Raw genomic sequence first — 22,921 nt, forward strand, 5'->3', positions numbered from 1 at the left:
CCCTAACAGGTTATTTTCTAATGTTTGTAGTCTGATAGGTGAATTTCCCTTTTCATGCTGTCCTATCACCACAGAAGGAAATTAGAAATCTCTCCAAACTCACCACAAGTCCCTATCAGAGATTTTTCCCCATCTATTGCTCTGAATATCATTTATAATATTGGATTTCCCTTTTATATGCACTTTAAGCCCTAAAACACATACAAGAAGAAAAACTGTATCTCCTCAATGATTTTGCTGTAGACTCATTTCAGAATTTGTTGGGTATTAAAGTAGTTTCACAGTTTGGTTGGATTTGCTCTATAAAATATTTGGAAATGCACACATATTTGTGATACTGTTCAGAGGTTTTTTTTGGGCCCCTATATATTTCACAAGTGTTGAAGAAAAACTAATCCCTCATATACTAAACTGTCCCTGTTCCATGCAGGGCACTGCCATTACTTCCTTCTTCTTTTCCTGTAGAACAGTGGTCGCCAACCTTTTCAGTCTCAAGGACCACTAAAATTACCAGTTACTGACGGCACATGGGCGGGGAGCGGCATGTCAATTAAAGGGGGAGAAACCTCCCCAGTAGTGATGTCATCATGACTTAACCCCGCCCACTCTCCCATTGCAGATCTGAGCCTTCCCTGAACCAGGGATGTGTACGGGAGACATGGTTTGCAGCTCTGGTCAGTGTGCCCTGTCAGCGTGGTCCCTCTCCTAACCCTATCCGGGGGGGGGGCACTAGCCAGAGTCACAGACCACCGCTTGGAAACCGCTGCTGTAGAAGATCTTCATCCATCTTAATTTGCCAGGTTGGGATGAAGTAACTCCCACATAAGCGCACAGGTGTTCATTCATTCCTGGCAGGTGCAGGGAAAGATTGGATTGTATGGGAGCATCCACAGCTCAGATTTTTTTAACAGAAACTCAGCGCGATCAGCCAGGTAGAAGGGGTTATGGCAGAACGGACATCACCTGTCCTAATCTGACTAACCTGAAAGGTCAACATTTTGGATGAAATCTTCTTGGAACCCTATGCATAAAAAGTTTGTGCACAGAAAAAAAAAAAGAAAAGAAATGTTACATTTTTTTCCACAGAATGTAATGAAGTTGCACTTTTTGTCTTCAGGTAAATCCTGCCCTATGCTAATTAATGTCCATTGAATGATGCAGATAAATAGATATAGAAACTGAATGGTTTAGGAAAAATGTAATTGCTTCAGTAATGGGTTGGTAATTAGGTATAAACTGCCAATGATAAATAACAAACATCTGACAGATATTTTAATGATCCATTTCCAGTATTTAGTGCTTTGAAAGGTCCAGTTTAATGAGGCAGGTGAACAGTCTTATGCTCCAGCTTTGGTAAGGCAAAGATCATGCAACCTACTTAGACTTTGCCAAGTTTTTAATACTCTGTGAGAAGTTTGTTGAAGCTTTCTACTTGACAGCAAGGCAAGCCATTGACAAACCAGGGCTATGGGAACAATAGTAATCCCCCTATATGTTGAAACAATGCAGATGATGAAAAAGATGACTCTAATATAAAAACTTGGGGTGTAAACTATATATGCTTTGTGACAAAGGCAAGACATAAGTGTGTTTAACAACAGATAATATAATAATATACTTTTTAGTATCTGCATGCAAGCTGCATAACAATGCTCCCAAAGCAGAATAATTACATTTCCTGTAAACAGCAGCATGATAACGGTACATCCTTGAAAAGAGTAAAATGGATGTGGAGTATACAGAGTGCATGCGAATGAAGTACAAATGATATAGGGTGATTTAAAGATATGGGTTATTAGCAATAGGCAGCACCCGTCGCACCAAACTCAAAAGCAAAACAATTGACTAAAAATATCACATGTAGTTGGGTCCTTCATCTGTACAGTGGAATTTTTTTAGGCCCCATTCAGTCCAGTTGGATTTATCCTGGTCAGCCATGGGGTGAGAGTTGTTCAACCAAGCTCTGGTATAGGAGAAATTCAGGCAAGCTTACAATGATACTTTGCAGCCTGCCATATAGGCAACACCTCATAATGCAGTCAATATGCACCTTGGCATCCACCCCTTTCATTTAATATTCTTCAAGATGAGACCTAAACATTGTTACTCAAACACACTGTGGGGTAGGAGTATTTCAGGCAAACTATACAATGATGAGACCTTAACAAGGGCAGGGTTCCCTCACTATCATTTGTTGTAACCCTGCATGTTTTAATATTCACTGTTTCCCTTATGCACTGTGACTTTGTTGTCACAGAACATAGGAGAACCTTTTAATTCATATGAAGCACTTTGTAAAACTTATAATAAAACTATTCAGTACATTGCTGCTTGCACTATAATATTCTCAGTACCACACATCGGGAACCCTATTGCAATCTTCACTCGACAAAATGTGTCCTGTTATATTTGGAGCCCTTCTGCCTGCTCCCAATTAAACCATTTATCATTAAATGGGTAAACCAATTAAATCACTTCACACCATGTACTCAATACATGCTCATTGCAGCAAGCACAATACCTTCATACTTAACTTACTGCTCCACACACCCAAAAAACATAGCACACTGCTCTATTATATCCAAACACAAGCAGGACATTGACATATGCATTGAAAAATAACTTGGTGCAACCCAGCATGCACATGTTGGACATACCACATTCTGCTCCTCAGAAATTTAGCATACCCAAATATATTTAAAGATACATCCCAATTGTCTCATCTCAACCGATTTTGCAGACCTATTGGAAGATTGAGGAAATAGTTACAGGACAAGTACCGTGGCTGCATTCATGAATGCAACCGTGGGAATCCTCTTGTGGGTGATCCCCCGGCACTAGTGGTTAGGGCAAGCCCTCATTCAACCTCTAGTGCTCGGAAAGGCAGGAAGAGTACCACGATTGCATTCATGAATGCAGCCGTGGGAATCCTCCTGTGCGCGATCCCCAGGCACTAGAGGTTAAATGAGGGCTTTCCTATCCTTTTCTCTATCCAAGAACACATACTACAGGCCTGCAAGAGCAACTGATTGCTCTTGCAGGTCCCAAAAAATTTGATTTCAATGGCCGAATATACACAGGCCGTTCTCGCTTACATGTTCAGAACAGCCCAAATCGCTGTGAGATCGAATTTTAAAATTTCATTCGCTCATCCCTAATAGTGTGTAATTTATGTAGGCAGGTCATTTTATACACCAAGGGATTTCTGGGCAAAAATGTATTACATTCAAAGTGATATACCTTTGGGTGTGGCCTCTGAATCTGCTGAACTTAAAGCTTTAAAACCCTGCGCATAAGTCACTCACATACCTCTACGGTATGAAAGGTATCATTCCCAAAGTCTATTCATTTTCATAAATTTTTGATAATTTATATAAAACTTTATGTGAACAAACTATCAAGTTACTAAAAATATCCTCAATAGCTTCTTTTTCTGTTTGTAATGATTAATAACTTTCAAAACAATAAGTACAGTCATTACTTTTACTCTAGGCTGCCTAATTATAATGCTCTTTGGGAGTGTTTGTTGTAAACGTGCAAACACATTAATTCTAATTACTGAAAAACATTATCTTATACAATAAACCGCCTGGTGTTTTCTTTTTAGTATTATAACTTTTTTCATATTTTGTGAGTATGTGCCCTCCTACAACTTATTTATGTACTAAAAGTTTTGTTTTAAAAACAGTACAGAGTACAGAGCAAGTGTAGCAACGCAATAATAAAATATTAGAGATATCAATAGTTGGCTTATATTTAAAGTAATCAAACTCATCGGGGTCTGTTTATAAAGCAGTGAATCTGACATTCACAGAAACATTCTGTGGTGGAGAATTACTGCTATTAAAACACATGAACCTGGAATGTTTCAGGGAATGTCAGAGTCACTGCTTTACAAATAGATCCCTTTTTTAAACAAAAAAATCCCCTAAAACCTAAAAAAATTAGTTTTAACTTTGCCAAATGTAATAAATTGCAGCCTAACTTAATAGTAACTTTTTTTAGAATTAAATCAAATGTATTGGGATAAGAGCTCATATCATGTTTTTATTGCGGGTTGTGTCACTGCTTGAGAAAATCAACTTAAAGGATGGGAAAAGCAAAAAAATAAACTGAAAAAGGTTTAAAACCTTCCTTCTTCTATCTAAAACTACAAAAAATGTTGGCTATACATACACTTTGACATATAATCCAAATCAGCATTGGAGATGGCCTCTGGTCCATTAAAATAAAATCTAAATGTCGTTATTTTGTAAAGCAAAATATGTCATCCATCATAACGTCTGACATTCTTCCTCAGTACAGATAAATCAGGTACTTAACTAGAAAATCGTCACTAAAGGCTAAGTAGTGTCATAAATGTAATTAAGACATACACAGGTATTTCAGACAGTTTGAGACAGCCACCTTACATCAATTAAAATGATGTATACATTTAAAAATTCAAATTATAAAGCAGTCTACATTTATGATTTAAAGGAGTTTTCAAGATGCAGCTTAATGTCTCAAAATTACTTTTCTCCAGCTGTGCTTAGTTATAATTCTAAAATTATTAGCCGGAATTTACGTATTTAGAGAATTTCTGTGCTAAAGGTCTGAGGCAGCCTCCAGAACTCATCTAACTAATGGTAATGGTGGAGGATCTCAGGGTTGGGGCCCCAATAAATACAATGCTTGTTACAATAAAAAAGGAAAAATTCAGATAATAATAAAAGCTCAGTAATCCCCAATATATGCAAAACTGAGACTAACAAATGGAATACATCTACATATAATGTCCTTTTTCAATAGACTCAACCGTTTAGTGCAGACCCACATCAGGTTAAAATCTAAAGTATTGCACGTTTCTGGGATATATTAGGTCACTTAATTATTGCTCTAACATAGCATACCATAAAACCAAATACATTTACTCTGTTGCATTACCGCATCCACAAGTTAGACCATTCAAGCAAATTCAAATTGCATTGTCAAAGTAAACCAGTAATTCTCGGAGAAATATGCACAACCAACACAAAGTATGGTTTTCTAAGCAGTACATGCCAAGCATCTGCACATAGGCCAGCTAAGGGGTGGTATACCTAAAATAACAATAGAGAGTTTGCCTAATATTTTGGGGGGAAGTGGCTATCTGAAATCTTTTAGCTTTTATCTTTTAATTTGCATGCACATTTCATAAAGGAACAAGGTGACAAATCAACACTAAACAAAAAAAAAAAAAAAATGTCTATGCTCCATGGAAGTATATTGCAAAAAGTGTAAACACCTACCAGCATTTAGCTTTGATACATTTTTGGCACTTTTTAGTCACAGTTATTAGTTATATTTATTGACGACTATATAGTATAGCTACTGTTATACGCATAATCAGAAGAAAATCTGCATCTTCCTAAATCCACTGAAAGAGATCAGCTTGATTTAAATAGAATAAAAAAGTGTGTGTTCATGTTTTAAACAAGTTTATTTCTGTGCATAGTTTGTAAATGCATATATTATATGTAAATGCATATATATATATATATATTAATCAGCTTTCTAGGACAAATAGAATGCTGTACATTTCTGGGCAGGGCTACAAAAGGCAGATAATTAGACCAAGGAAGGATATGTATTTTAAACATATGCACTGCACACAGAGGAGCCCTGTGAGATATTTTTAAGATCTTGTAAACATCTGAGCCCACAATCACAATTGATTGTGATCATGGACTGCCCAGGAAATAAAAAATAGCAGTGGAGAACAATGCAGTTAAGGCTAAGCTCAGACCGTTGGTACGGGTGCAGTGCAGCTATTACACCTAGAGTATAAGCCCCAGCAGCCAATTAAGAATGAATTTAGTGTTGCCTGTCTCTGCCTGCTGCATAATGTGCAAGAAATTGTTCCAGTGCAGTGCTGCCAGTGGTCCAGTAATGTGCCAGCTGCATGGAGCTGCCTGGTCCTGCTGCGGGTGTGAACATAGCTCCAATGTCTTAGTGTTTATTAATGTTTTTATTAATCAACTGTAACAAAACATCTACCTTTTTAAATACCTACGTGTATATTATTACTACAATGTGAAATAAATTGAGCTGAATGCATAACGCAAGTAAACAAGACACTTGGTACTAGAAGCAGTGGGACATGCATCAGTAGTCTCCGCAGTACCGCACTTAAGGTGAGAGGTTTAAATAAAACATTTTTGTTAACAACATGGCAAATCAGTGAGACTGGTATACTGCAAATCATGTGTAAAAGACCCTTACGTGACCTTATTGTCAATGTGTTTTTCATGACTTCTCCACTATTACAAACTACCTGAGATACAAACCTTAACAGAGGAAAAGGTCATTTTAATTGCATCTCATGAAACTGTTATAGCCTTCGCTTGCACAATGAATAAAGACAGTTGGGTTGAGGATAAGAAAAAAAAAATACTGCTTGTTACAATTAGTAATTATGAGAAATGCACATTTCACTTAATGTCATTGGGTTCATCCTTTTTTTTTGTTTTACTGATCATTGTTTGCCAAAAAAAACAAAAAAAAAAAAAAACAGAAAAGCGATAAAAAGCTTGGGTGAGAAACAGTACGAAAAGGTAAGGAACTAATGAAGTGGGTTGATGCAAAAAACACTGCTTAAAATATAGTAAATGTTGAAAAATGTTGAAATGTTACTAAAGCATAATCTTAATGCAGTATACTGTCACTCCCTATCCGATCACGAAGTTTTTTAATAGGTCCTCGAGAGTCTGTATGTAGCTTGATATGGGGTTGTGCCCTTGTACAGCATAATCAGGGGATAGAGAAAGGAAAAAGGACTAAGTTCCTCATCAGGTCTACTGTCTACTGTCTGTATACGGTCTGTAAGACCATCTTTCTCATAGGGGTGGGAGTTATTATGAACAAGTGCTGTTTTGTAGTATGTTACTGTCTCAAAAAAAAAAATAACTATTTCATTACTGTGATTCAAATCCAATACAGATCTACAGTTAAGTCCCTAATATGATTTTTTATTTTATTTTTTTACATCTACTCAAGAAATGTATAACAGATACAAAAATAACTCTTACCTTTTGTTTGATAATCATTTCATTAATTTCTTCCACATCTCCTACTGTCACAATTTGTGCCTTTATCACACGATCAAGAAGAGTGAGCCATTCTTTGAGTTCAGCACATGTCTTGTTGAATTCAGCCAAGGCTGGGACCTCTAATAGGAGTGAAGATGGCATATCTGCTGTTCCTGTTGTTACAAGAGTCTGAGTAACCACAGAGGTTTGTTCAGGACCTGAAAAAGAGTTTACATTATTTAATGACTAAAAATAGATTGCACCCTGTTTGTATCTTTGTATTCTTCAATTGTGGTGTGAATGAAAGTAAAAAAAATGTTTGATTTTATTTTCATTATAATACTATATAATATAATGATAAAATTGATTGTTTTTCAGCTCTGATATCCATTGTATGGATGGTACATCGATAACCTGTATTTGATTAAAAAAAAATATTTAAAACAATTGTAATGACATTGACAGAAAACCACAGTTAGCTTTAGACCTATATGGTAGCACAATCCCCCTTTCCCCCAAAACCTAAAATCTCTGAAATGTAAAATAAACCTCAGTTTCAGGCACAGTTACCTACACAATTTTGCTGTCAGAATCCTAGTAAAGCTAAGGGTCTTAAATCACACATTGCTGGTGTGCATTCCCATGAGATTCAGGATCCTCAGCTCTGTGAGAAAACCACTGTAAGGCATGCCAAAGAGAATATTTTTAGGTAAATGCACATGAAGCAAGCTCATAGGAATGGGCGATCTTTGCATTCTATTGTTGCTCAATTCAGGTAAAAGATATAAGATCATTTAGTTAACAAATGCTGCCCTAACAGCGGATTTGTATCCATGAGGGTATTCTGTAGAAGGCTCAGAGGGAGATTTCAAACCCTGTTACCTTTCTACAAGGGCATCAAATATTCTATATGCCTAGTCATAGCTCCCTCATTCAGTATTCTTCTTTTGTAGAGGCATGGTATAGAAAAATATCATTTACTTTATACCGTTGGTTTTAAAGCTGTGTGGTGGCATTTGTTTTCTTGTTTTCAGGCCTTTTTTCTACTTTATTGGTGATCCTGCTAGTAACTCACATTCTGTCTTAGGGAGACAACACTCACCACTCACCATACCAAGTGCTACTGTTATTGTTAAATTTAGAAGGGAACCTGGTATACTACTAATACATACTGTATTTCTACCAAAATGGTACATTTTATAAATAAAATCACTATATATAGTCATACATTACTGTACTTTGTGGCCCTGCAATTTTAAATATTGATTCTACTACAATAACACTAAATGATACAAATAATAAAAATTAAGGGCCCACTAAGTTGGAAATTTTAGGATTGTTTTTCTCTTGTGTTGTACTAAAATTTTTCCCCTAATGATTTTAATGGGATTCAAATTTGGCCACTCAATCAACCCATTTAGCCAAACTAAAAAGAAGCAAATCCTATCTAGAAGCCCACTGGACACGGTCAGCATGTACTTTTAAACTTATTGAATAAACATTACAAATCGCCTTTTAGTGCTATATTTAACAGAGACAGTAAGTAAATAGAAGTTCATTATACTCCTTAAACTTATGATCTTCAAATATCTAATTTTGAAAAAGATATTCCTCTCTAGTTCTTGTTTTGTTCTTTGTTTTCTGCCCCTGAATTAGCTCACTTTTTTTGTTTTCAACGCACGACGTAGAGGATATTCAAATTGTTTACACCCAAACAAACCCCACTATTCTTTGTACCCCAGTTCTAGCGAGTAGATCAGCAAATAATTTCTCCATCAAACTTTTAGTTGGTCCATATATATGTTGCTTCATATTTTTCTTACAGAAAAACAGAATTTCAAGGTAAAATCATAAGAACTCAACTCTGATTTTTTACAAATCTTTTTGTAAAAAATCAGCTTCCACTGTTGATTCCAAACATATTTTTTCCAAGAAGAAATGCAACAAAATGTGTTTTCAAAGAATTTAAAAAAAGTGGTTTGTCCAAGATTAAATTTTTGTGGCTTTTGCAATATCCTGCAGTAAGGTGGGTGGTTTTATCCATGTGTTTCAATGTATGATAATATCTATAATGCAATCATAAACCATGCTGCAAGGTATTTGAACAATAAACCTTTCATGTTATGGGAAGCCGATTCTTCAGACAGTTACAGTGTCCTTAGAGAGAGATAACAACCTGAAAGCCAGCTCTTATATAGTTTGCTCTGGGAAGTGTATGACTTGCTAATGTTTCATGTAAATCACACCTTTTCTATGTAATACACTTATTGGGCTGTGGTTATTTCCTAATCTATAATGCTGCATAAAAGGGGCTAGCTGCAGAGGTGCAGTTAATCGCATGCTAGATGCTAGTTTAAGAAACTTTTACAAAGATGTGGTATTTAACAGATCTGATAAGCATGGGGGAAAGAGGAGGATAGTGTTCCAACACAGGAATATTAAATCTAAACTGAATGAATTTAATGTAATAATATTATTGTAATCCTATGGCAATAGGTGTTTTCTGTAACAAAAACCAAGTTATCTAATATCTTCTATATAATCTCTTTTCTACAATAACTTTTCTAAAATTTCTTCTAAAAGCTATTAGAATATTTAATATTTTTGCTTATAATGCTTTTTTAAAATCTATAACCTAATACCTATCAAACATGTATTACACACTTGCAATTACTGTTAATGTTAAACGTTCCAAGTTGATCTGATGCTGCCAGCTGAATAAAAGTTGTAAAGTACCACGTAATCCTTAACATGGCTTGTTCTGTAAAAAATGATTATCTGTGGATCTTTATAAAAAGTTTTAGGATATAATAAAAAATAAGAAACCGTTGGAATTGTAACTTTTTTTTTGCAAAAATTCAGTTCCATGCCAGTTTTAATAAATCTATCTCTAGATTATACAGAGCTTATGCTGAGCTCTTCTTACAGTCCTGTAGATCAATAACTAAATTCACAGTAAAATACATATGTTTGAACTGTCTTATCTGTAATTTGGGATTCCCTGGAATTTCTGCCAGGTTCTGATCTCACTTTTTTAAATGATCTCACTTAAGCTACGTACACACTTCCAATTATTATCGTTGGTAAACGAACGACGAACGATCCTGCACGATATCCTGCACGATCGGTGCTATACGATCGTATAGCACCGATCCTGTACATACAGATAACGACACGATCGTTCGTAGATATTGTACACACAATAGATGCGATCGTTTGAGCGATACAAGAAGTGACGTTCACGACAGGAAGTGAACGAACGTTCGTTCATCACGCATGCTCAGACCATGGAAGATCAATGAACGATCGTACACACGAACGATGGTCAACGATCGTCGTCCAATCCGATCCGCCGGTCCGGTCGTTCATTTCCAACGACTTTCCTCGTTCTTCGGCGTCGTTGGTTACTTTTTTTACGAACGATTTTTGCCCAATCGATCGTTCGTCGTTCATTTTGAACGATAAAAATTGGAAGTGTGTACGCAGCTTTAGTTAAATGGTCAAAGATTATCCTGATTACCAAAGTCCTATGTGTGTCTACTTCTGTTTATAATCTCCTTATGTTTAAAACCATTGTGCAATGCAGTAGAACTTGTTGGGTATGCAATGTTGCATTTTCTCTCCAAGCCTGGATCATGCTGTAAGTTTGAATACAGGATTATTGGGTGTTTTTTTCGACTAAACCCTCAATATTCACATATCCCTGTTCTTTCACAGGGCACCACCATCTTCCTTCTATTTTCCTGGAGATTGACTGGCCAACCAGGAATGATGTAACTCCTGTGCAGGTGTGCACGCAAGGGAAGCTGGGAGTGTTGGCTGCATGTGCATCTCAGCAAAATTTGGCAGTGGGGCGGCAATCAGACAAGTAAAAACAGTTATTGCAGAAGGGACTTCACCTGTCTCTTTCTGTAGTTACCACCTGCTTAAATCACCAATGTTCAAAGTTTAGTTTAGTTCCACTTTAAACCTTTTTAGAATTAGTAAATTAAAGCTGTCAAACAGACTGGATTTTTAAGTGTTCCACAAATTTCCTGTTAAGAAGAATGGTTGTAACCATCACAATGGTAGCATGCAATTGCTAAGACCTGAAATACTTGTCTCTGCTTTGTAAAATCAAAAGAATGCTGATAATACTGATGCTGATAATACAATTACATCTCAGATAAAAAGATAATGTTGCACATACAAAATTAATCTTGAAAGTTTATGCTAGAAGAGGGTCAAGATCTGCAAAAATAAAAATGCAAATCTCTAATCTTAATTAACCCTAGGGTAACATTTTTCAAGGTTGCCTATGATATATGAATGTTGGCCTTGTAATCTGATGAGAAAGACAATTATGTGAATAAAGTTACTGTCAAAGCTCAGTGTCTCAGTTGATTTGATTTGATTTGCTGAACAACAGAAGTCCTTTTGTAAAATAATTTTAGCTATAGCAATATTTAGTAGAAAATAGGTAGGTAATTCACTTTAATAAGCATGACTGCAGATAATGGCCACTGATAACAGGAACAGCTGAACTCAAGCCAGATATAAAAGACACAAGGCAGTTATGTATTCAAAACAGATGTTTGATTTCATATTTTAAATAAAAGCAGTGTAGAAATAAAAGCAGAAGTCAATTTTACTTTGTATGAGTCTTTTGATACAGAAGAAATAAGTGCTCAAGAAGCCAATCCGTACATGTACTCTAAAGAAATAAGCAGACAGGAAAAAAAAGCAAAGTGAAGGGGAGATAAACCCATTACCATGCAAGTTCTGCTTCACTGTGCAGTCACTGGATCTTATGTATTAAAGCTCTCCAAGACTGCTGAAGAAAGACTATCATGGGAGAACTTAGGTGATTCAGCAAACCTGGTAAAGATTACAAATGTTTGCTAACTAATAGCAACTTCATTTTTTTTAAGGGGGGGAATCCATTCCAGGTTTGTTGGATCACCTAGGTTCTCTCATTATCTATCTTTACCAGTCTTGGAGAGCTGGGAGTTACAGTTAGACACAGTTAGACACCAAAAAAAAAGGCAATTGCCAAAGTATGGCACCCTTATTCCTGGGACTAAGTCTGGGTTAATTTTAGCTTCTCCTAGCTAGTGACACATGTCTTCAATATACAACCTATATAAAAAAGGAATACAGTCTCCTGGTATATTGTGTATAAAACACCAAAATATGTTTTTGCAAAATGTCTGCAGAAAAATATAACATGTATGCCTAGGAAAGTACACTTTTAAAAGATAAAAAAGAATTTGCATTATCATTATTACGTACTTGGGTTTAATCTTTACTTCCTAACAACTGATTTCAGATATTGACATTAAAAAAAACATTATGGACCTAAAATATTAGATCAAATGTTGCTTAACAATGAATGTATAAATCATACAATAACACAAATTAGGCTTCATAAGTCAAACAAGCCAAATATGCCTTTTGGTGGAACATAGAGTCATTGGCCTGCTTGTGTTACTTTCTACCTTTCATATTGAATTATTAACATATAATGTACATCCCTACAATCTGTTAGCTCATACTGCTTGTCATTAGAAAAGCTGTAATCAACAGATGGACCACATATAGTTCATTAATAATGAATTTTTTATCCTGGCATTGAACAAAATAATGTTCATGTATGGGGAGCTAAAGGGGATACAGACAACACAAAGCTTAAATTATTAAAAACTTGCATGACTAAACACTTCTCCACAGATACCTTCTAACATTATCATGTGTGAAACCAGGAAACTGTTCTAACATTCTAACATTAATCTAGCATTTCTGCCAAGCCCATGTTTTAATCTGAACCAGAGATCCCCTTTAAAAAATCAGATTAGACTATAGACTATTTTATTAAAACTGGCAATTTTGAAAAAAACGTGTTGATCCTGCCACTCAAGAATGGAATTTGTGATATTCCCAGTGTAGCCACGAGTATGCTTGGATGAGGTTCCATATTTTAGAAACTTAAAAGACTTGAGCAGTGGTAACATGCATGTAAAGCTCAAGGACAGGAATTGAACTCCTGACTGCATTTTTAGGCATTTTGCAAGTATCCCTTGCTTGTGAGGTGGTTACTAAAATCTACATTTTTATCTACATTGCCAACCCTTCAGTACGCTATAGTCTGGTTTACAGTATGGTAACAAAAATTAGCAGGCAAATATTAGTTCTACATAGGGTTACAGGAATAAGAAAATGCAAGTTTCAAGTAGCCTTTAGTTTGGGGTTAGGATAAACTTAATGTGCCCATATTTACATCTAATTTTGGTCTCCATGTTATGATTATGCAATAAAGCTTCACCATCATCACAATAAGAGAAACCTTCAGACAAGATGGTAGAGGTAGCATTAAAGAATGCATTAGATGGCAGTGCCATCCTAGATGTTATTGACACCTGCATAGAACAGGCAGTCACACAGGACCTGTATGTCTGACAAGTGCATGATATGTGAAAACAATGGTGTGGAAGAGGTCACCAGCCACATCCATGTAATTACCACAGGTACACTCTTTTGTTATTTTGCAGAGTGCAAACACCAGCACTGCCAGTGACAATCAGTTAAAAAGAGCATCTGTGACTGTGTCTGGGAAAATGCTCAATGCCTCTGCACTCTGAATCACAGATATGAAACATGTATGCATAAAGGTACTCCTCAAACTTTCCAGATGTGCAGGTTTTTTTTCAGGTCAGTCAAGCATATTAGCTAGGCAGCTTGTATTTTTTAACTAGTACAAGTGCACATAGCATTATGTCATTTTCCTTCTTTTTTTTTTTTTTTTTTTTTAACAAACTATGTTATTAAATATAGCACATTAAGTATATAATAGGATAAATACTACTCTCTCAAAAGGTGTGATTTTAAGCAATTACTTTTTACATGATAATCCATTTAAGCTATTGTTTCATACAAAAGATCACGTTGAAAGCAGGAACTCAACAAGCTTGGCATGCCTATCAATTAAAATGGTTCCAGTCAAAGGTTAAATAAAGCATGTTGTACCAGGTATTTTAACTGATTCACATCTAATTATCCTCTTTATTACATATGCTCTCAGTTCAGGCATCTTTGTACTCCACAGTTTATAGCTTATGGTTATGTTATTCTCTTTTTTCTGCAGTCTCATATCCGATCTTTCTGAACAATAGTTGTTCATTATGCAAGTCAAGCATTTGTTTGTACCTGTCAGGCTCTAGATTGTCCGCAATAGGGTATTTTTTACGAGCTAACACTTTTACTGAATTTTACCTTTGGCAACTACCATTACCAAAACTAAGTCTGTAGTATTTCCAGTTACATACTTAATATTCTTTAAATCTAATCTAAATAGTTACCAATAATTACACTATTGTAACACAGTATGGGGCTTGGGAATTCAGAGGGTGACTAATGAACAAGAGAGGTGGATTACTTAGTAGCAAGAAGTCCATAGCAAAGCAAGAGTTTTGTCAGGACACCTTTCACTGGTCCTTTTCACTAGCATACCACTGCCGCGGCACAATCCACATGTACCAGAGCCACATGCTAAAGAGTGCCCGTTATCTTGCTTTGTTCATTAATATTAGATTTTTATTGGGGCAGGATAACTATGGATAACTATGTATACACTAATGCCTCTCCAGGTAATCAACTCATCTCTCTCCCCAGGCCTTCTAATACAGTAAGCTAGCAACTCTTATTCCTCTCTTCAGGCTTAAATAGGCTTTTAAAAAAAAGGGTGCAGCACCGCACCTTTAAGTTTCGAGACTTAATGGGAGTGCAGATCCTGGTAGGCTCTGCCTACTCCTTCTGAGCATTGCCCGATTTCAGGCATGCGCAGAAGGGGCATTTTTTCCACAAAGGGGGAATAGATGCAGATCTCATGCATGCACAGTGAAATTGGCTCCCTTTTTTTCCCCTTCACAGCAGCTACGTCACCCAATCTCTACCTGAACAGTGTGAGATCCGGTGACGTAGCAAGAGGACAAAAAGAAAACAGAAGAGAAAACAGAAGATGGCGGCGCCAAGTGCTTCCCCCCGTGCTGGGATGAAGAGCAATTCCAGAACGAAACGGGACCGGATCGTGGGAAGGAGCAGTGCCATCGAGGGATCTGCGAGGTCAGTGTAACTTTTGTATTTTTAGTTTAGTTCGGCTTTAGGGCAGCAGCCTATGCAGGGTGATCGGCCCAGTAGAAAATATTTTTTTTGTGCAACATGTACATCCAGTTTTGCACGTCAAGATTACAACATTTTTGCAAATGTTCGATTTTTATCTTATGCCTAATAAAAACCACAACAAACGCCCAATAATAGCGGTAAAAATGCTACAAAGATATGGCTCAAACTATAGGTCCCCTGTCAAGTGCCATTCTATCATTCAGTACGACTACCTCAGTGGCCAGTAAAAATACTTAAACTGGATAGAGTGATGCCATGTGGTGGAACTAGGTCACAAAATTTAGACTCCTTTGATTTGATTGAAACTAAATCAGAGCTTTTCACTTTTATTTAGATAAACGCATGTATATTGTGGTGTCAGCGTCTACATTAAAGATTAAAAAATTAAATACAACTTTACCTAAAAATCACAGATTAGTATTAACCTTTATTTTTGGGATTAAGTAAAAAATCTAATTTGTATTTGGTATAGGGTAAATCACATGTTCTGACCAGAAATGTCATGATTACCTCTTACAATAAAAAATAAGCGGTAGCTATACATATTGCTGCACCCCAGACTGTCCATGAATAAAATCCTATCATACCAAAACTGCTAGTGGAAAATAAATTACATATAGGCTTAAAACACTAAGAGTATACTGCTGCCTAATATGTGAAAAAACTAACATTCCATATTATCAACCTCATTACAAGGCAAACATTTCATGAGTGTGAAATTATGAAAAGTTATCAGGATTTGGACTTTATAGGGCATCATGGACTATCTTTTATTTTTTAAATCGTGGCAAACCTCCAGAACCCTCAAGTTGCTTAGGATTGCTATTATCTTGCACTGAGGTCTGGCTCTACTGCTGTTGAATTTGCAAGATTAATTACACTGATGCTACACTTCACTTCAGATTAGATAATAGTCTCAAGGTAAACTGAGAAGTCAATTAAAAAGCTGCCCTTTAGAGGTTTGCAATGATGTATACATTTTCAGTTTATATTAATGGCATAGCAAGCTCCTGATTACGAGCATGCATCATTTTTCTTTCAGTGTAATACATTTTGTAATAATATAGAGCTAGACACAATTCCAATAAAACTCCTATGGAAATCAATACAATTGTCAATGCATTTATTACCATGCAGAAACTGACAGTTTGCATATTATTAAGTTAAAAGGAATATATTGGGGCTGTTTAATGTTATCAGTATTATATACGGTATGTATTCAGCATATTTGCAGTATATTTATTTACTATTAGCAAGTTAATAAATCATAGGTATTATTTTATGCAATTAGAACAAGCAAAACAGTTAAAGATGAATGCTGATTGGAGACCTTGGCATTCTCTACTTTGCAGAGATATTTACAAATTACACATTGTGGTTTATAGGACCATGAAAAAAAAAACAAGATGTCATATTGCCAGTTAGCTATATATTGAGGTTACCACCTCACCTGAAAAGCAAACAAACATCTGTATAGTCTACTATAACACACTCTCATCTTTCTTCCTATCTAAAGTTGACACATGGAGTGTTAATGGAAAAACATACACAGCTGTGACTAATATTAAATCATTTGTTGTGAGTATACTGCTGTCAAAACATGACAAAAGGCTAGATTTCAGGATTCATGGATGTTAACGTTTATGAATAAAAATAGGCTGAAACTTGCCATTGTTCAGAATAATTCCAAGGGATGTCTTTAGCGCTTTCTCATACATCTTTATTTTTAGTTAATATTACCCCTGCTCTTTTCATTACTTTTCCCTGCTGGTGTCTTACAGCATGCTGTGAATGACCTCCACAGATTGCTCAAGTTTTATGCAGAAAATACATTGATTCTGAAAGCTTTATTAGATAAGTTTGTTGTTTAGCTACTTCCTGATGTCAGCTACATTAAAAATAAACCTCATAAAACTGAGCTGTGACCTTCAAATATCTAAAACTGCAAAGTGATTTTTTTAACTAAGCACACAGATCTAAACAATGCAGTTTCTCTAAAAACATGCTGCTGAAGTCATATTTTGAAGCAACTACAATTGTATCTTTTCAGAAATTTCTGAAAGGGTGACAGGGTTACCAAACCCAATCACTTTACCTAAAACATTGTACAATACATTAAATTTAGACTGAGACAGATGTTGAGCATCTATGTACTGCTGTACTGCAATCATTCTTAGAGCTTTAAGGAGACTATAAAGGAAAAAAAGGGATCTGGATTTAAATACTTTTTTTAAGAATGCCTATAGATGAGTATAGTTATAACAGGGTAACCCTGCTGCATGGCTAATGTCTACAGAAGGGCTGAAACTGGTATGATTTGGAATATTTGTCCTGTAGAATAAGGTGTCATTAAAAAACAGAGTATCACTATCAAGATGTGCCAAGTTGCAAGAAAGATCTTACTCCCTATGGAGTAAGGTACATGAATAGAATGCATTAGTGGACACTCTTAAGCTGCATACACACTTCCAATTTTTATCGTTGGAAATGAACGTCGAACGAACGACCGATTGGCCAACGACGCCGACGAACGAGGATAGTCGTTGGAAATGAACGACTGGACCGGCGGATCGGATTGGACGACGATCGTTGATTTTTATTATTATGATGATGATGTATTTATATAGCTGACTACTTATGGACTACTAACAGTCCCTTACAGGAACTTAAAAATCTCTATGTCCATACAATAGTCGTAGGCCATTTTACCTATAAGTATGTTTTTGGGGAAGTACCTAAAGGAAACTCAGAAAAACAAGGGTAGAACATACAGACTATGTTCAGTTGTTGACAGTTGGGATTCTTGGAAACAAATGGCTTATAAAGGAGCAGAATGTGAGGGTTAGCAATCATGAATTTTTGCTTTCACAAGATTGAATGGTCAACTGAGTCTCAAGTCAGTAAGTTATCTATTGATGAGGGATAGTTCACTTGTGAAGAGAACAGCTTATATACCTTTAATAAATCAACCCCAGTTGTTTTTGGCACTGCATAGTGAAGAAAGGTAATGTTTGCTAACATGTAAAAAGAATGAGAACGATGTTTGTTGCACTACAGGGTGAAAAAAGGTTATGTCCATGTTAAGAATATGTGTGGTGTATTACAAAGATTATAGGGGTAATTAGTTCACTAGACTGTAGAGGGAATAAACAAGATGTGTCATGTGTTATAAATAGTATAGGGCAAAACAAAATTCAATATACAATATACTAGGATCTAAAGCATGGTAAATGTATGATGTGTTACGAAGCAGAATAAATGTATGTATTATAGGCTCAGACTCCAAAGTAGTTAACACAAATCAATATTGACAGTTAGGCAGATGTCAAATAGAAGTCAGTCAGATGAGCAGAAGATACATCTTTTAATAGGTTCGATGACAGTAGCTCTGGCATGATGCCTTCGTTAAATCACACTCTCATATTAATACACTCTTTCCAAGTCATGCTATGTGCCAAGTATTGACAATTTACTAATTGTTACCTTACTATAAACCATACTGTGTATGTGTGGCATGGAAATAATGTCTGCGGATTTGTGGCCTATACTTTTGTCAAAATTAAACAATGGACAAAGCATAAACTAATCCTGGAGGAGTACATTGTTCACTTTTTAAATTTAGGTATACCCAAACACAGTTTGTCTAATTTACTATCATTATAATGACTATATAAAATTCTAAATGCCTTAAAAGTCATTTTCATATTTAGCCTTGAACAATTATTGCAGTCATAATTAGTAATATTAAATATGGAATATAAAACAGGGCTTTGCTCAATATATATTGTATGTAAACACAATCACTAAAACCTTTTTAACCTGATTAAACTGGTTTGTGTAAATTCAAAAAGTAATTATTTTAATTCTGCTGCTTTTATTTAAAAAATAATATCTGTGGATCCTTATAAAAGTTCCAAAAGGTTAAGAAGTTTCAAATTGTTACTAGTAATTGGCCATTAAGACAAAAGTGCTTTAAAGGTCTTGTAGAAAAAAAAGGAAAAATGAAACTGCAAAAAGTACTAATACTCATTGACCAAAACAACAAAGATACCAAAAGGTTTTTCACTCTACAACTATTCATCAATTTTTGCCTTTCTATTTAAAAGCCACAAATCTTTCAAAAGCCCAATATTATATCCTCCATTTTCACACTTTTTTCCAAATTCATTTACTAGTTTGTTGATAAAAATGAAAACTTTTTTGAGTAAGAACATATAGCTTCCCATAATTATCCCACTAATATTATTCCAAAGTAAGACAAAAATAAATGAATTACATAATAGCATTTTTAATTTCAAAATAGTTACTGTTGTTCAAGAGAAAAAAATAATCTTTGCCAGATCAGAAACCAGCTATCTGCAGCTTAGGAGGGTAAATGAGTATAATTTGGTTCTTTAGGGTTTGTAGAGAACATTGATGTAGTAATTCATGCAACACTTATACCCATACAAATTTATAAAAAATAGTGTTTTAGAAGTGATCCAAGAGCCATTCTGAATAATACAGCTCAGTATTTCAAATTTGTACATTTGGAGGTGGTTAACAAAAAACTTACGATCAGTTGGCAAAGGTACCACAGGTCTTCTCTTTAGTTCTTCAAGTAAATAATTGACTGTATTCCACTCTTTATTCAGATCTTCTAATTTTCTCTGTTAAAGGAAAATAAAAACTATATAGCTTATAGTGCTAATATATTTGAACTACATAAACATTATGTTAACAGTTTATTATGACAAATAAAATTAATGAGTTGGAGTATCTACTATTTGTAACTTAAAGCCTGCTTAATTTACAATAGCCATGTACCTTTGATAGTAAAGGGAAAAGAAAGAGAGCAGGCTTTTAAGGCAGACAGTTACTCGAGAAAAAAGTATATATTTAAAATCTACACTTTATCAATAATGCAAAAATTATATTAAAAAAGAAAATCAAAAGTTTGTTCAGGGCTTACAATTTCAAAGCTAAAAATTGTTTTATAGCGAAAAAACATAAACGGAATAGATGTTGACCTCTTATCCCGACGCATTTCGCCCTTTAGGGGCTTCATCAGGGTTTTTTTTTAGAAATCAAAATATTCAATATTATAGTAGATAAAAGATAAAAAATCGATTTGGAAGCTGAAAGCGGAAAGAGCATTCGACAGACGTTCTCTGTCAGTCTGCTGGTGATTTTCCCCTCCTATCAACCAAAAATTCCTTCTGACCACTATAATACCCAAGAACACCTTGGATCAGTGATTTTCAACCACTGTGCCGCGGCACACTAGTGTGCCATGAGGGATCTTTAGGTGTACCGTGGGAAATTATCCAATTACCATTGTCGAGTGTCTGTGCTGTAGTGACTGGCAGAGTAATGTAATACTCTTCCATGTCACTATTCAACCTCTAGCAGTTCACTGTGTAACATTTTTAGGTTGATAACTGGACTTGCACTGCGTGTGGTTGATTCTAGTGTTTCTCTACCTATACTGGTACTAAACAACCACGAGAATAACACATGTGGTCCCTTCCTATATAAAGCTGTATATTATTTGAAAAGACTAATAGATTGCCTTATCTTCCCCATATATATATATATATATATATATATATATATATATATATATATATAATTCCATTCCTACGATCATTCACAGAAGGAACAAAAAAATTTAAATATGTCATTGCTTTTTTAGGAAATTACTTATGCAGTGTAGGAATATTTTAAATTAGACTATGACTCAGTAAAGATGAGTGCTCAGTGAAGCTTATGCTTGTCCATGTGGACACCGACATTCCTAGCTACCTGCATCCTAAAAATAAAACCAATAACAGGATAACAATGATATTGGACAATTACCTTTACAGGATAGGACACAGATTTCTCTGCATGTAGCTGATAACCCTTGGACAATACGCCTTCCACATGGGGCTTCTTAGCTGTTATAGCATCCTCTGTTTCCTAAATAGGAAAAAGAAAAATATAAACATGAAATACAGTATAATAATGATAAATAATTAACAGATAATGTTATTGAGCTAATAAAGTATGAATGAGGGGAAGCTATATTAACCTGTCAACACTAACTGAACATATTCTATCTACTCACTTATACTTCTATTTTAATTAGTTCTTTTTTTTAAATTTTTTCACTTTTTAAGTAAAAATGAGAAAAAAAAGTCCTGCTCATGAGAGTAAGTGATATTTGGTAAGGATTTACTACCCAAGGGAAACAGTTGGTTTCTGGGGAAGGAGCATGGTCTCACTAAAGATGATCCAAGCTCCAAGTGTTTCACCAGCCCCAGTTCTAAAAAGTTGACCATCTAGGGGTTAGTAAACAGGGTGATAGGATAATAGAACTGCTGGAGCTTTTAAAGAGATAGTTCAGGCAACTAGCATTTTTTAAGAAAGTAATAGCATTCTTCATATCTGCTCGGTACAAGTCTTTGCTGCTCTTTTCTGCTCATTCTATTTCACTCTGCCTTCTATTTCTATCAGCATGCTTCTTAATGACACACTCATTGGAACTTTTTACTACTTCTTGCACTATACTCCAGCTTTGCTGTACAGGAACTGCAAAAAGCTAATAACAGGTTAAATTCAGGAACTTGTACTGCTTACATTTACCTTCATTTACATTGATTATATTTGAGTATTTATTAATGATTACAGAACTGTGATAAGTTGGGTCTTTTATGTTTACCTAGCATTCAGTTTAAGGAAACTAACATACCAAAGGAGCATACATTGAGTAGAGAACATACATTGATTTACAGCTTCATTTAGCCTAAACAAGCTAAGCTTGATATGCACACTGAGTGCTGTGCTATTTACCATTGCCTTGACCACTCTCATATAACCTCTGTGTTTTTTGTGATTAAGGATACAAGGAGAGCTTTTCATTGGCGTTGTTAGAACAAATCAAGTAGCCTAAGATGTATGAGCAGCAATTTTGCACATCTTAATGTGTCAGAGAGAAACATTTTAAATACATAAAACATTAACAAACTTTAATAATTGATTCCTAAAAGGCCATTTGCCAGTGGGAAGCAGAAATCATGACAGATTTTGCCTGTCAAGTAGCAATTTTTCCAAAGGTCTACAGCAAATGTGACACTGCATTAATACACATAGACATTAACATGAAGCTACTATTCAGCCTTTGCTGCTAAACAGATTTACACTCTGTTTTTAGAGAAAACCTACAGAACTACATGTTTTTCCCCAGACATTCAAAAGAGAATTGTACTTTTATTTCTTGGCACTATAAAAATAAACTTTTCTCAGCCAACAGCTACAAAAGTGCATCATTAAATTTTTGAAGTACATTGATACACACTTGACCTGACCTTACTTTTTCTCCTGTTCATACTTTGTGTCTGGGTAGATTTTCGCAAACTGGACAACTGTTCAGAAAAAATTTAAAGGATTCCAGTGACATAGATATATAAGAATGTGTAACTTTTATTGAACTTGAATGATACTGATTGACAGCTCTATAGCAGAGACTTTTCAAAGGCAGACGAATAATAAAATATAGGTTGCATTCCTTACATGTTGACAACTCCTGCAATATAGGTTGCAAACTGTAGCGATCAGTTAAACTTTCATTACCCTTGTTAATCTGATTTTCAGCCATTCCTTTAAGTTTTAGTTCTCCCCAAAGAAAACTTTTTTCAACACTATAGCACATGAAACACAATAATGAAAAAAAAAATCTTTGTAAGCGTAATTTT

General features: G+C 35.3%; 1 protein-coding gene across 7 annotated transcripts in view; it reads right to left on the minus strand.

Moving 5' to 3' along the window:
* Positions 1–22,921, minus strand: part of DMD (dystrophin) — a 721,719-nt gene that overhangs the window by 416,734 nt on the left and 282,064 nt on the right. For all 7 annotated transcript variants that reach the window (XM_072414251.1, XM_072414268.1, XM_072414235.1 and 4 more), the window contains 3 exons: positions 21,045–21,146; positions 19,762–19,855; positions 7,050–7,267 (listed from right to left, as the gene is read on the minus strand). In XM_072414251.1, the coding sequence (XP_072270352.1) occupies positions 7,050–7,267; positions 19,762–19,855; positions 21,045–21,146 (414 nt within the window). The remainder of the gene's footprint in view (positions 1–7,049; positions 7,268–19,761; positions 19,856–21,044; positions 21,147–22,921) is intronic.

This window comes from Pyxicephalus adspersus, chromosome 1 (genome assembly GCF_032062135.1).
Source record: "Pyxicephalus adspersus chromosome 1, UCB_Pads_2.0, whole genome shotgun sequence".
Lineage (NCBI taxonomy): Eukaryota > Metazoa > Chordata > Amphibia > Anura > Pyxicephalidae > Pyxicephalus > Pyxicephalus adspersus.